We start from the raw sequence: 14,106 nt of genomic DNA, 5'->3' as shown, positions 1-14,106 counted from the left end.
CTTCTTTTTTTCAGTGATAAGAGACATTCCTTCAGAGCTTTTCGAGAATAAGTAATATCTGTGTAATAATTAAAGTAGTACTGAATTAATAAAATATTAAATTCGTATCGTATGCGTACGTAATTTAGAATTTTCCTCCTTTTTTAACACAGCAAAGAAGCTTATACATAGTAACTTAGATTGCTGTTAACAATATTATACAAATTACTTTATCATGTATAAATTACTTTATCCTATTAGCCGAAAACCGTGCTACTTGATTATCTTGACTTTATTTGACTGAAATCAATTTTTACCCGTTATGTTGTTAGCCATATAAAGATAATATGTATAAAAAAAAACATTACATTTATATGATATGTGCTTGATTATTATTTCGCTTCAATTAACTGATATTGCTGAATTTCTTTAAAGACAAATTTCTGTATTTGTTTATGCAAAATAGCACCCTCTGTGCGATAGCAAAACTTCGTGTGATGTATGATGAAAATGCTTTACTATAAGTACAAAAGTTTATGTAAATACTTATGTATATATATTTATTAAATATGGAAGGGAAAGTTTTCTTATTTGCAATCAACAGATTTCTCGCGAAGTATTTACATTTGTATTTTCTAATACAAGACAAATTTATTTTTGTTATTAATGCCTGAAAACGTCTTTATATTTTTGTTTATAAGATTTTAATGTATTTCTTGCTTTAAGGTGAGTACAAAAGTTTATGCAGTTATATATACTGTATTTATTTGAAATATAGAAGGGAAAGTTTTCGTATTTGTAATCAATAAGTTTCTTGTGAAGTATTTAATGTATTTGTTGCTTTTGCTTTTTTACTTGAATTTAAAAATAATAGTAATACTAATACTAAATAGTTCTAGCTCTCTAAGGGTTACTTATTGAGTAGTGTTTCATTATTTTCATATTATTTCATAAAAGTAAATGGAATATATTTGAAAGGAAAAGATTATCTCCATTTTATTACTGTTATTAATTGGATGGTCGGCTTTTGATTGTTTTTGTTTTTATTAATGAACGTATATATTCCTTTTCAACTTATTTTTTACGAATATCGTAAATATACTTGGCTACTGGACAACATGAGTATTATGTACAATGCGCTGTTAATGCTCTTCGCTCCCCCCCTCCGAAGGATGAAGCAATACGCGCGGGGGGGGGGAAGTCTTTATTTTTAGATATGCTTATATGAGATACATAATAGAGTCGATTATATGATATTTGTTGTTTACTGTCAAAGCTAATATAATCTGTATTTTAAGCCCATCCTATTGAAATACTTCTTTTATTAGTTAACTTCCGCACTTCGAGGGGGGGGGGGGGATCATATAGTTGAAAGATTGCAGTCTCTATAAGAAATAACTACTATGGCTTTTGAAATTCACAGAAGTAACCAGTAATTATTTGAAGCGGATGTAATACATGCAAATCATAAAATAAAATAAAATAAATATATATGTGCAGTTGTTTTAAGGATACCGACTGAATTATACGCTGTATTCAGCGACTTTATGCCCAACATAAAGGATACAAATTTTTGTCCAGGATATAAAACAGTTCAGAGTAACGAAGTTGTAGTACTTTTATGAAGTTCGTGTACTAGCACACGATATTCTTTTGTAGTGCTTGTTTTGATGCATCCAAAATCGCATTCGGTTAATGGTTAGGACTGGATTGTACTTCCGATGCCACAGAGTTCAATGAACTTGATCCATAAATAGCGATTGCATCCGAAATTCCTTGTCAACCATTTTGTAAACTCTTTTAGTTAAGAATATCGTTTTGGACAAGTTTCATTTTAAATGCTTTTCGATGTCAGTTTTTCGGAGTCCGGTGTCTCCGATGGAGCGGATCATGTAATAACCAGAATCAAGAAGGAAACAAGATCATGTTCCGCATTATTAATAGAGGAGTGTTAAGTATTGTATTTATAGTATTCCGTTCGGGGATACCATACGACTCATGTATTTGGTTGAAAATCTGCTAGAGAATTTCTATTTTGTTCTTAGAAATTGCATAGCATTGCATAGAGAAGGATGGTCAAAGAGAAACTTTATGATACTGAATGTGTAGTACTTTACTTTGCTAATTGTATATCATATTCTATAATAAATATACGTTGCGAGCTCGCTTTTGTAAACTTGAATCGTCCCTCAATATTGTATACTTCATTACACCCCTCCTGCTTAGATAAAGAGAAACTCTTGGGCTACGAGAGATGCAAAGAATGAGAAGGTACTTACCATTTTCCAAGATGCTGGCTACTTCTTCAGCCGTCTCGATATGCTGAGGGCGGGTCTGTTTCCTTCGTGACATACTCAGGGACCCCTCGCCAACTAAAATGACAAAGTCAAGGGATGGCAAAACTCTAATTGACACTCGGCAGTCTACTGCGCATGTCACAATTATGATTATCAATAATGTTTTCTATTATCATAATCAGAGTGAGCGGACGCTTTCTATTGGCGCGAGCTTCATTTATGTCCTCTCGATCTTGAGACATCCATTAAATTTTTGCAACTTGAATGCTGACCGACACAAGCGACTTGACGGGGCGATGCAATACGCCGGGGACGCCCTATCTACTTGGACCCGCCGCCAGTGACTGAAGCGCGTGCACCTTACCATCACTTCGGTACACGAGTTGCTACTGTGCCCTTCAGCTAACAAATGACACACACATACACACGAAGCTCGGCTGGCTGGCGACAAATGAGCGGGCTGCGCAAATATGAGCACAATCTTCTCTCTCTCTCGTCTCTCTCCCCTCTCTGTCTCTCTTTCTCTCGTACCGATGCCCGCCGTTTGAGGGTGCTAGAGGTGGGGGGTTCTTGGCTGGCACTAAGCACCGATAGCGTCTGGACAAGGGAGAAAGAGTCTGCATGCGTTTACTTGATGACCTTTCTGTCTCCGGCTTCTCTTCAAGCGAAGTAACAAATGTGGGGAAGTTGCGAACTTGGCTTTGTAGCTGCCTTCATCTTGAGCGACGGGATTCGATAATTAAGTAGAGTCCATCTTTCATCGTGAGATGACTACAGTTGGAAACGTTTTCCCACGAAACTGGGAAAAAATCACCGCCGTGGAATAATGTCAGACATTCGGATGTGTGCATCACTTTGGGAGAAGGGGAAGAGAAAAAGCGCCGCCTGAAAAACCTAGTAATGTCCAATCCGTTAACATTACTTACTGTGGTAAGGTGTGAGTATTACGCAAGCCACCGAGTCCCGCCTTGCAGTTGACCAGACAGGTTGTACAATCACCTTTTGCGGCAGACTTGCGTTACTTGGTGGCGCTCTATTCTAATCGGTCTACCATTGGGTAAATACATAAGCCACACTGTTCGCGCGCGCGCGCACCAGATAAGTGGCAGCGGATGATGTGAGAATATGAAAGGCTGCCTGTTGACAGATGGGAGGTGGCTACTGAGCACGCGGTAGCAATAATTTCAAGTTTCATACAAGGCAAATTGTCAGTTTAACCAACACAAGAATTTTGTTTGCTCTTACTTTGCTGCATCAGCTTTTAAGCTATAAACATAATGTAAACTATTTCAATACCATCATTTATTTTTAATTTATGCGGAGATATCTGTTGATTTCCTCAGTAATCAGCTTTAATTGTCACATTCTAATATGCGCTTCTGTATGTTGTCTCTTAGATGCTTTAAAAGTTGGTTGCCATATTTTAAAAACGTCGAACTGCAAGGGGAGATGATGGTAGGGCGAGCTGCTCTTGAGACCGATTAACAAGCACAGAACTATCAGAAAGGACCTAAGAAAGGCTATAGATATTATATATTTATATAATAATATTTTATATATATATATATATATATAAGGATCTAAAATATAAATAAAAATATTCTATAAAGTATTTATAACTTACCGAAACCAATGAGAATTTTTAGAATTGCTCTTGATTTTATTCTATATCCGAAAGCTTCGAGAAACTTCAAATGTAATACAGTATTTTGATCGGAGAAGAGGTGGAGTGGGGGGACAATTAAATAAAAAAAAACTCATACTATGGCTCATATAAGAAAGAAAAGTGCACTGGTGTCGAAAGTATTTAAATCATAACTAATTTATAAATAATTGATACAAATCAATGAAATTCGGTATGGGATTACATTATGTTATGATTCAGAACAATAATACCATGTGGGAACTTATGGGTAAAGCGTGTTATTTGTGAAATATGTAAATTACCTTATGTGAACCTGAAAATGGGGAGTGCAGTAGCACACGCCCTTGAGTTGAGAGTTGTTCGAGCTCATATGACTGCTAAATACGGTAACGCGGTTACTGCATTTAGCAGTCATATGAGCTTGGATCCCTGCAAACCAGGCATCACTTACAAGTGGCTCTCATGCTGTTTCGTAATTGTTCAAGAGGCTTCTTAGTACTGTTAAGGCTCACTCTTCCAGGACAGCAGTTTGTGAATTATGTAAGAATACACAATGTAATAAACTTTCAGAGGGGAGCGGTTCTGTTTATTAGTACTTCTTGGTGTTTTTATATGAACTTAGGTATGCTGATTCCAAATATGGCCTTAATCTTTACATAGCATCAATGGTTTTCCTAGAAATCAAAGTAAAGTAAATCTAATACTATATCAGCTTTGTTAACAAAGTTAATAAATCTGATATCTATTAACTTTTGCTACAAGTAAACAACAACAAAAATTTAGATTAAAAAGTTGAAACTGTCCTCGGGTTAATCGAAAAAAAAAAAAAAAAAAACATTTGAACGTCTTTGTCTTTTGTTGTCAGCGTGATCATCCCGAACTAAAATCCAGATATAGTCGTTCATCATAGCTTCATCCCATTTTTTTGACGCTTTTGCATTGAAATGTCTCCATGCTCTTCCCTAATATCGTCCCGATTTGGTCTGAAAAATATCGATGGTGACAGTGAAAGTTTTATTGACACTCTATAATATTGTTTGCTGATTTTCAATCAACTTGCCAACTAGTTTTATGTGATTTTCACCGTTAATGTTAATGGTAAAAATTACAAGTCAATCACTAAAAGATGAAGCGACTGCCAGGCAATTCGCTCAATGTTAGCCATTTTTTCTTTCATTTCTTGTAAAGCTAACATCTGTTTAATTTGTGGAGCAATAAATATGCTGCTTTTCACTTTTGCATCAGGAAAGTTTAGAATCACAGATTGTATATTTTTGAAGGTGCCACATCGAGGATCAGTTGCATCAACAAATTGTTTGACCAGTCCCAGCGTGATATGCAGTGGTGAAAGAAAACTTTGTTCCTTGCAACCCAAGGGATTGTTTATCACACTGTGTCCGCCAGTCTTCCACTCAGTTATTATGGCAGACCATCCCTGTAGTGCTAATCTATACTCTACTGCCCAGGAGACAAAGAAAGGAAGGGAACTTACTGAAATTATTTGCAATCCCAGAAAAAATACAAGCACCTTGACCCTCTCTCGGACATCCTATTTATACTGATCATACTTGATCTTTGATATACGAGTGCTTCACATTTTCCAAAGTCTTCTTTAATATGAAAAAAGTGCGCAACAGAGATCGATGGGTGTATATTGCGAAACAACACACACACACACACACAGCTTTAAAACTTCTACTTGAGGTGTGTATGAAAAGATCCCTCTTCTGAATTCTGCCTAATGCCAATTTCTTCATAAAGACTAACCAAATCAATGTGGTACGCCTTTTTATGTACGTAGAAGTCTTGCAGCTATAGTCCAATAAATTTCACTCTTTTAGACGAGATGTCAGGAGCTCTGCATTGTATTTGGTGTGACCTAAGTCTCTCATTTGCACTAAGTTCATTCAATTCTTACTGACGAGGGAAATGCGCTTTATTTGAACGTGCTCCTGAGGTGTAATCCCAATTGTGCTGTTACTCAGATTCATCATGCAATTTTGAAGGCTCTTCTCTGGAAGCTGGATTCAGTTAATTGTGAGGCACCGGAGCAATAGGGGATAGTATGTTAGTATGCACTGGTGGGATATTGTTTTTCAATCGTAGAATTTAAAAATTTTGATATATCGATCATATAATACAAAGAGGTCATCATGATGGTTTGTGAACTCTGTCCATATTCGAGGTATAGCAAAAGTATACACTTATTACTACCAAGAAACCATCCCGTAAACGTTGACCTGCAAGTACCACAGCAGAAATAAGGTCCTCACACCGTTGTCTTGATCTCTCGTAGGCATTCAAAAATAGGATTCATATGCACTGAAAACTTTGTGCCAGCGATGTTATGTTTAACCTGCTTCAGACCTATATAATATCCACAAACAGCTTAACAAGTCTGGAGATAACTTATATTTTTGTTTGGTAGCCATAGCAAACTGCAAACAAAAAAAAGTCATTAAACGAATAACTACGAGCTGTATATTACCGTGTTGATACACACTTATGTAATATATATAAATGTCTCAAAAACATAAAACCTTTAAATGCCGTCAAAATATTGACATTAGAAAAATACCAATGACACCATTGATTTCAGAACACGAAATAGATATAAAAAAACAGTTTAAAATAGACAAACTATTTTGTTGCATAGTGTTATTGTGGGGGGGGGGCGACTACTTACATTTTGTTTACCTCATGGCATCTAATAAGGTCAATGGGCTTTGGCTGAGATTTCGGTTGCCACTTCATTCGTGAAATATCTTCACTTTGAGTTGCTCTACCAGTTACGCGCTGTGGGAGCGAGTATTAGATGGAATTTCATCCATGTATATCCAATATCACAGTGTCGTGAAGAGGTACATCTCTGTACATGCATTGCACTCGTTATACCTGCCCACACAACGCCTCTACCATAGCGTCCCTGATGTTTATGGGTTGGTTTCAAGTTTCTCTCTCTCTCAGGATTCTCAGGATAAGTATATGTCTATGCCAATAATCAGACTATAGACTGAATAAGTGAATGACACATCGAACCGTTGCTTTCGGGTCCAATGGACTTGTTCGTGACACCAGTTAAAGCAGACTGTTCTATGCGATAGGAGGAAATGGATACTAATCGTGAATCATCATGCATAGAATCTCTTCTCTGACGAGATACAGTTCGATTGGAGATAGTATGTTCTGCTGTTGTCCAGTATTCGAACTGGAAAATATTAACAACTTGAACCCTAACATTTGGTAACAAACACAATGCATTTTTGGTGAAAGTTTATCTAATACAAGCAAACATTATGTAATTGTTCTGATTGGTGCTGACATTCGGTTAATTACGATTCAGTTCACCTGGAGTACTTACGAGTGTGATCGAACTATTAATTGGTAATGACCATCTTCACAATTTGGAAGTTTCTTAATCGGAAGGAGTAAACTTATCAATGGGAACAACGTTTCGGTGTGTCCAGTCCAATACAAGCTCTCTGTGTCGTCTTATAATTAAAACTGGATATAGTCATCCACTGATAACCCTTGGTTGCCTTTGTACAACTTTTAGAGATACTTCATGTAAGAGGAACAAGTAGAACTCTTGCTACCTCTGCCTCGAATCGGACTGCTTGTATTCTGCCTGTCGTTCTCCATTGTAATGAAGAACGACAGGCAGGATAGAATGCATCTCATACCGTACATCTCTGTACCATTAAAACATGACATGGACTTTTACTCAGACGGTCTTGTTATCCATGCCGAATTAAACTGAGTGCTCACTATCATACTGTTCTGTTTAAAACCACATATGATTTATTTGTAGGAATGATTTGCACACGCACGCATGTGTTATTCGCGTCTGTTTGATCTATGCTTATTATTTCAGTTCGGTTTACAAAGGTTAAGTGTGCTAACTCGACTATGCCTTAGCTTTTTTGACCACCAATGTAAATTAACCTTCCGATGTATTTAAAATTTTTAGATGTGCTGCTTGTACATATCTATAAAGTATGTATAATGGAAAAACGTTGATGCAAAGGAAGCAAACTTTTTCTGCATCGGCCAAAAAAAATTCCTAAATCACTCATACTTTTCCTACCTCCAAAGCATGAACATCACATCCAATCCCCCCATTGAACTGTACAGCTTATTCCAGTGGTTCCTTTGTGTACAAAGGTCGATTTCATGGGATTCAACGTTATATTGCTCCCTAAGATTTTATATTTGTGTTTGTCTGTCTTACCAGTGAAAATATACCTTTCTCATTCATTTTACCATCCCATTCATGCTTTATATATCTCAATCAAGTCTCTCTTAAGTCTTTCCTCTTACAGTCAACGATAAGTGCCCCTTGCCTTTCTATTTGGCAGTCTTTGAACTTTAGAAGTTCTATGCATTTTTTTAAACTCCAGACCTGTATACAATATTCTAAGTGCGTTCTTGCCATTTTTTATATAAAGGAATAATCACATCCTTCTCCCTCCTTGTGTCCTTCGTGACAGTTTAGTGGCTTCGCCACCTCACTTGTTTGAAGAGATTTTGGTTCGAATCTCGTCGGAGAATGGAGGAATTCTTAAAGACCTCTTCAATGGGAGCTCAAGTTAGCCAATCCCAGGCGGAGGAGAGAGAGAGAGAGAGAGATAGAGAGAGAGAGAGAGAGAGAGACAGGATACTAGTGTTTTATTTATATAATAACAGTAATAATATTCTCTCCACTTGCGAAAGTTCCGATTAATTATTAATAGGACACTATGTGCCTTCCTGTCCGCCTGTATACTGCAAAGTAAATTTTATATTTGATTATATTGCAACCCCTAAATATTTTTCTTATCGAATTACCCTTCACTCCCTCCACATCAGTAAGTTTTCATCGGGTTTCTGTCCCCCATATGCAAGACCTTACATATAGACGCGTTAAACCTTAGTTGTCATTTTTCAGATCATATTTGAAAAAATTCCAAATTCTTTTGAAATTGTCATTGAACTCTGGGTTTCCTCCAAACATACTTCCTTATCAATGTCATTAAGGAAGATTAGTCCATTCTGAATAAATACTCATTTATTAATCCAATTTACTACAGTTTATAATCTTTGGGGAACTATATCAAAAGCTTTACTAAAGCCTAGGTATATAATATCAAAGTTTTTTTTTTTTTTTTTTTTTTTTTTTTTTACATTCAAATGTTTGATGTTATAGTAGTTAACCTGATTGGTCAGGCAGTACCTTCCTTTCGTGAACTCGTGCGCTGATCACTTGAGGATTTCATTCTTATCAAGGTAGTTTTTTTGTTTTGTATCCTTAATCACAGACTCCACAGACTGGGGTCTTGTCAGAAGCCCAACACTGTGACTTGCCTAACACAGAGGTCAAACTCAGCGGTCTATATTTTCCCATCGTCTTTAAGTCCTCCTTTATGGATTATTGTGGAAATATTTTTAGTTTCTCTGGTATAAGGGTATTCCCGAAGTGTAACGATAATCTCATTAAGAGTACTAACGGTTTTATACATTCGCATGCAGCCTTTTTTCGTATAGCTAGGCGTATGCCCTCCACTTGTAAGGATTTAACTTATTTCAACTTCAGTAACTTTTCTTCCAGATACTTCTCAGAGATAGTTATATCAATCATTTTATAGCAAGCTTCACTGTTCTTCTTTCAGTACTTGTCTTGGTATGTACAACATAAAGTCCTTTCCGAATTAGAAGATCAGTGTCAAAAGGTGACCAGAAATATAGTTTTCAATAATGAAAACTGCTCGGATTTGGCTCGAAAATAGGAAACTGAATTTTCATTCATTGAGATTATCAATCACTCTTACCACAACATTTCACACACTAAACTGTCATTACATCTTCGAAATCTATAGTTTATTTACCGATTATTTGTTCATGAATATTATATTCTTTATTAAGATACTATCTTAGGGATAAATGAGCTGGATTGTTTGGCCTCAAATCAACTGGCTAAAGGAGTGGTTTTCAACCTTTTTATAGTAACGGCACCCCTAGGTAATTTATTTTATTTTGCGGCACCCCACTCAATTTTCTGCCTGTTAGATCCGATTCTCTCTCTCTGTATATATATAAGAGAAAAAAACAAAAAAAAAAAAAAAAAAAAGAAATTTTTTTTTTAATTCTTCGATATAAATGCAGAAGTCTTTGATATGATCTAACTGGCCAGGGAAGTCTACAACTTCACTGTAGCTGTTTTAATGGCAGCCGATACACCAGTATAACAGTTATCAATGTGCCATGCATGCTTGTGTATTGAATAAATAATCATCATTTCCATTACGGCAAGTTGCTAGAGCCTTTTTTTTTTTTTTTTTTTTTTTTAGTACGGATTCGAACGATAGTGCAATATAGGTATTAGAGTTCACATATATTACCTCAGGAACACGACGAATCCGATAAGTTGAACTCGTTCCTACAGCTCTGCATATCTCGAAACCTTTTGGATAATCTAAACCAATGTTTCTCAACCTTTTTTTTGCTCGTGTTCCTCTTCTGACAGCTCGTGATCGTCATCCCTCATAGTCGCTTTTGGTTGGGAAAATCTTTCGTGTCCCTCTTGGGGGGGGGGGGGGACCATATGGCCCACTTGAGAACCACTGATCTAAACGAAAGAAAGTGTGTTGAGAGAATATTATGTAATTATATAATACCACCGGTATTATGTAATATACAGTAGCGGACAAAAAAACAGCATCACTTGTGAGTTTGCAAATAACGTGTTTTGCGCTCAATCGTGGGTTGCAGAAATGTTCGAAATGCATTTGTTAAATGGGATACATATCTCTGTGAATGAAATCCAATAAAAAGACTCCACCTGATATACCTAATTGCCATAAATATCTTCCCAAAGGAAAATGCGTAATTAATGGAAATATAAGAAATCATGCAAATAGCAATCATGACAACCAAACATACATTTTATTGTATTTATGAAATGACAATCTAACGTAATAGTATTATGTACTGTAAATCAGCAAAATAAGTCCTCAATATTTTGTTGTTCTTCCTCGTACTGCAATTACAGCCTTGCAACGATCTGGCATAAAGATACACGGTTGTTCAATTTCGTGGTACTACACCCTTACAGTGCTCTCTTACAACGGAATCTTACTTGTTGGCTTCTTTTGAGCAATTTTAGACGACATTATGTACCAACAATTTTCAATAGGGTTGAAATCTGTACTGTTACGGCCAATCCAACACTGTAATGTCAGCATTTCTGAGGTATGATTGCACCTTAAGGGAGAAAAACGAGAGAAAATATGGTGTAAATATGTTTTAAGCCTTCTAAGACAAGAAGACAAACTCATCATTAAATGTAAATATCATAAAACTTACCAATTTTGCTGTGTGTGGTAAGGTGCTGAGTCCTGTTGAAAAATGCACTTTTGGATGTCTGTGTGGCGATCCCTAATAACGGGTTTCAGGGACTCCTCCAAGATAGCAGGGTAGGTTTCTGCATTCACCGTTCCGTTAATAAACTTAATTCGCCCTACCCTTTTGCTTGTTATGCATCCCCAGACCATATAACCAGCGGGGAACTTCACAGTTGGCGTTATGCAGTCAGGATGGTATGCCTCCGATTTTCGTCTTCTGACATATTGCTTCCCATCCGAGCCATACAGATTGAATTTCGATTCGTCAGAAAAGATGACGGTGTCCCATTGCTCTTTTGTCATTGAAACATGCGTTTTAGCCCAAGCAAATCGCTTCTTCCTCATTTGTTGGGTCAACAAAGGCTTCTTCTTGGGCCGATAGGCATGAAGACTACATGCCGAAAGCCGTCTTTGGATAGTTCGTGCACTTGTTTCAATACCAGAGGCCACCTCAAACTCCAGTTTTAGATCAGGAGCACTAACATGGCGATTACGAAGGCATAGCCGTTTCAGATATCGATCTTGGGAAGGCGTAGTCACTCTCTTACGGCCTGGTCCAGGTCTCTTCACATCACCGTTGTATCTTTCTTTCTTTCACGCTTTAATTTCAGCACCCGTGATATTGTTAACCGGTGGCAGCTTATTTTATCAGCGATAGCACGCGCAGAAAGCCCTTCCTGGGACAGAGCAACAGCTACACTTTTTTTTTCTTGGTGTCAACTGAACATATGGAGCCATGCTTACACTTCCGCAAAATAGGATACTAATGAGCGTGTATACTCTTCCAACGCCGTATTTATAGAAACGGCTGATGCAATATCTTGCAATTACTGTCTGATGCAATAGAAGCGTTATCTGACGCAATACCTTTGCTTTGCGACAAACAATATCTTATACTTTTCAATACAAATGTTACTTTTTTTAAGGTGATGCAGTTTTTTGTCAGCCACTGTAATTGCATAATAGGAATGATTTCAGTGTATATTTACATAAAAGTTATTGAGTGTGTTGTTTATTTGGTGTATAGGTGTTTCAGTTAGAGGCACCACGATTTATCTTGCTTATTTTTAAGTTTGAGCTATTTGTCATGAGTTTATCAGTAAACCTGTGCAGTTCAGTGGTTGTGCCATTCATATCCAGTGGACCAGTGCGGTTCATCTCTTTCTTTCTTTCTAATGTGAATAAGCTAATGTGAAAGATATCCTTGCTACTATCTTTACATTCATAGCCAAAGACTTCTCATAATCTTCGTTAACACGCCTAACTTATCCCACTTCCTTTTATAATGGCTGATGGTGTATAAGTCGACTTTCTTGCATCGTTAGCCACTGCTAATGCCAAATGCTAAATATCAGTAATATTTCATCCATTACTGCAAATAAAAAAGGTCTGTTTATACTTCAGCATGAGCACATAGGTTAGAAGAGTTTCAATCAATAACTGCATATCACATCGCAGTCACAAAGCTCAAACCACCTTTAACGCAAACGTTTGTGGTACCGTACTCGTGCCCTGACTACTCGACCACATCAAGTATAATAGAAGACACGGTTGATGCAAAATGCGCTAATTGATAGTAAGTAGTATTAATTTAATCGATGGAATTTTGAAGTATGATAGAATAAATAATATTGGGTTTGATGTTATATTTCAACATAGAAGTTGAAATAAAGTTTGAGTTTTCCAGCAACCCGTACGCTATCCTGCTTATGAATTCGATCCCGGCAAGGTCCCCGCTACGAGGCCCGCGTCTTCGACCACCGCTTCGAAACAGCTGTCCTGGCAGTGTGTCAGAATTTTAAATGCATATTTTCTGACGATGCTTTATGATTTAAAAAAAAAAAAAAGTTAGTAACTTAGTCAGAATCGTGGAAAACTGTATTTATCTCTAAGAGTTCAACATAAGACCAAGCCGTAGTGACTGAAAACTTGCCCCTCGGTCTTTAGCGGAAACAACGATCTCCTCTTGATCGAAATGGAACTCACGATAGCGTACTATATATTTTTAGAATATCTAAAATTGTTTAATTCACCTTATTTTCCACACAAGTAATTCGAGAGGTGAATTTGTTTTCAGCCCATCGAAAAGTACAGAACTAAACTATATATAAATTGATGTCATATATACTGAGTGACGATTTTATTAGGTACAACAACCTATATAAAGCAAGTAGGTATCCCTCCTTTAGTCCTAAAGGGGTCCAAACATCATGACAAAAACACTTCCCGCACTGTTTTTTTATTATTTTTTTATTTTTGTGTTTTTGTATGGGCGGCTCCTAGAACAAAAGTTCATCTCCGCCTCGTTGTTCTGTTCAGTTTTTACACTCTGTCAAGGTAAGGCCAGTGTGTAGCGTGTAAAAGAAAAAAAAAACTGTCATTCCACATAGGAATATCCCATGCTGGATGAAGATAAATTAAAAAGAAGGCGAGAGAGAGAAAAAAAAAAAAAAAGAAAAGTTTTCATCCCGCACGGGAGAAAGTGATAGGAAAAAAAAACCCTGTGTTTTTGAGTTTGTGTGTGTTCTGTAGTGTGATTTTGTGGTTTGGCCTTTTGGATACCTGGAAGCAGTGATCACCTGGACGACTTCCTCCAAGGTACTCGTCCCTAGCAGAAGGAGGGCAAGGCCTCCCCTACTACTTGCACGTCCTCCTCCCTGGGGAATGAGTTCCCAGGGAGGAAAGAAAAACTTGTATAAAATGAAGAGAGGGAAGGAGTAAAGAGGAGAAGGACTATCCCGGTCCAGGGAAGTCCCAATCCAGGATGGATTGCTAGAATAACAACGCAAACAAAAAAAAATAAAAT

General features: G+C 37.0%; 1 protein-coding gene across 1 annotated transcript in view; it reads right to left on the bottom strand.

Moving 5' to 3' along the window:
- LOC150082838 (sal-like protein 1) overlaps positions 1–3,125 on the bottom strand; it is a 137,993-nt gene extending 134,868 nt beyond the window's left edge. Inside the window, exon 1 of the mRNA XM_090377622.1 lies at positions 2,259–3,125. Coding sequence (XP_090233748.1) covers positions 2,259–2,331 — 73 coding nt within the window. The 5' untranslated portion in view covers positions 2,332–3,125. The remainder of the gene's footprint in view (positions 1–2,258) is intronic.
- Positions 3,126–14,106: the final 10,981 nt, after the last annotated feature.

Source organism: Mastigoproctus giganteus, chromosome 7 (assembly GCF_048544385.1).
Source record: "Mastigoproctus giganteus isolate SK-2022 chromosome 7, ASM4854438v1, whole genome shotgun sequence".
In the NCBI taxonomy this organism is placed as follows: domain Eukaryota; kingdom Metazoa; phylum Arthropoda; class Arachnida; order Uropygi; family Thelyphonidae; genus Mastigoproctus; species Mastigoproctus giganteus.
This window is presented reverse-complemented; position numbering and strand designations above follow the sequence as displayed.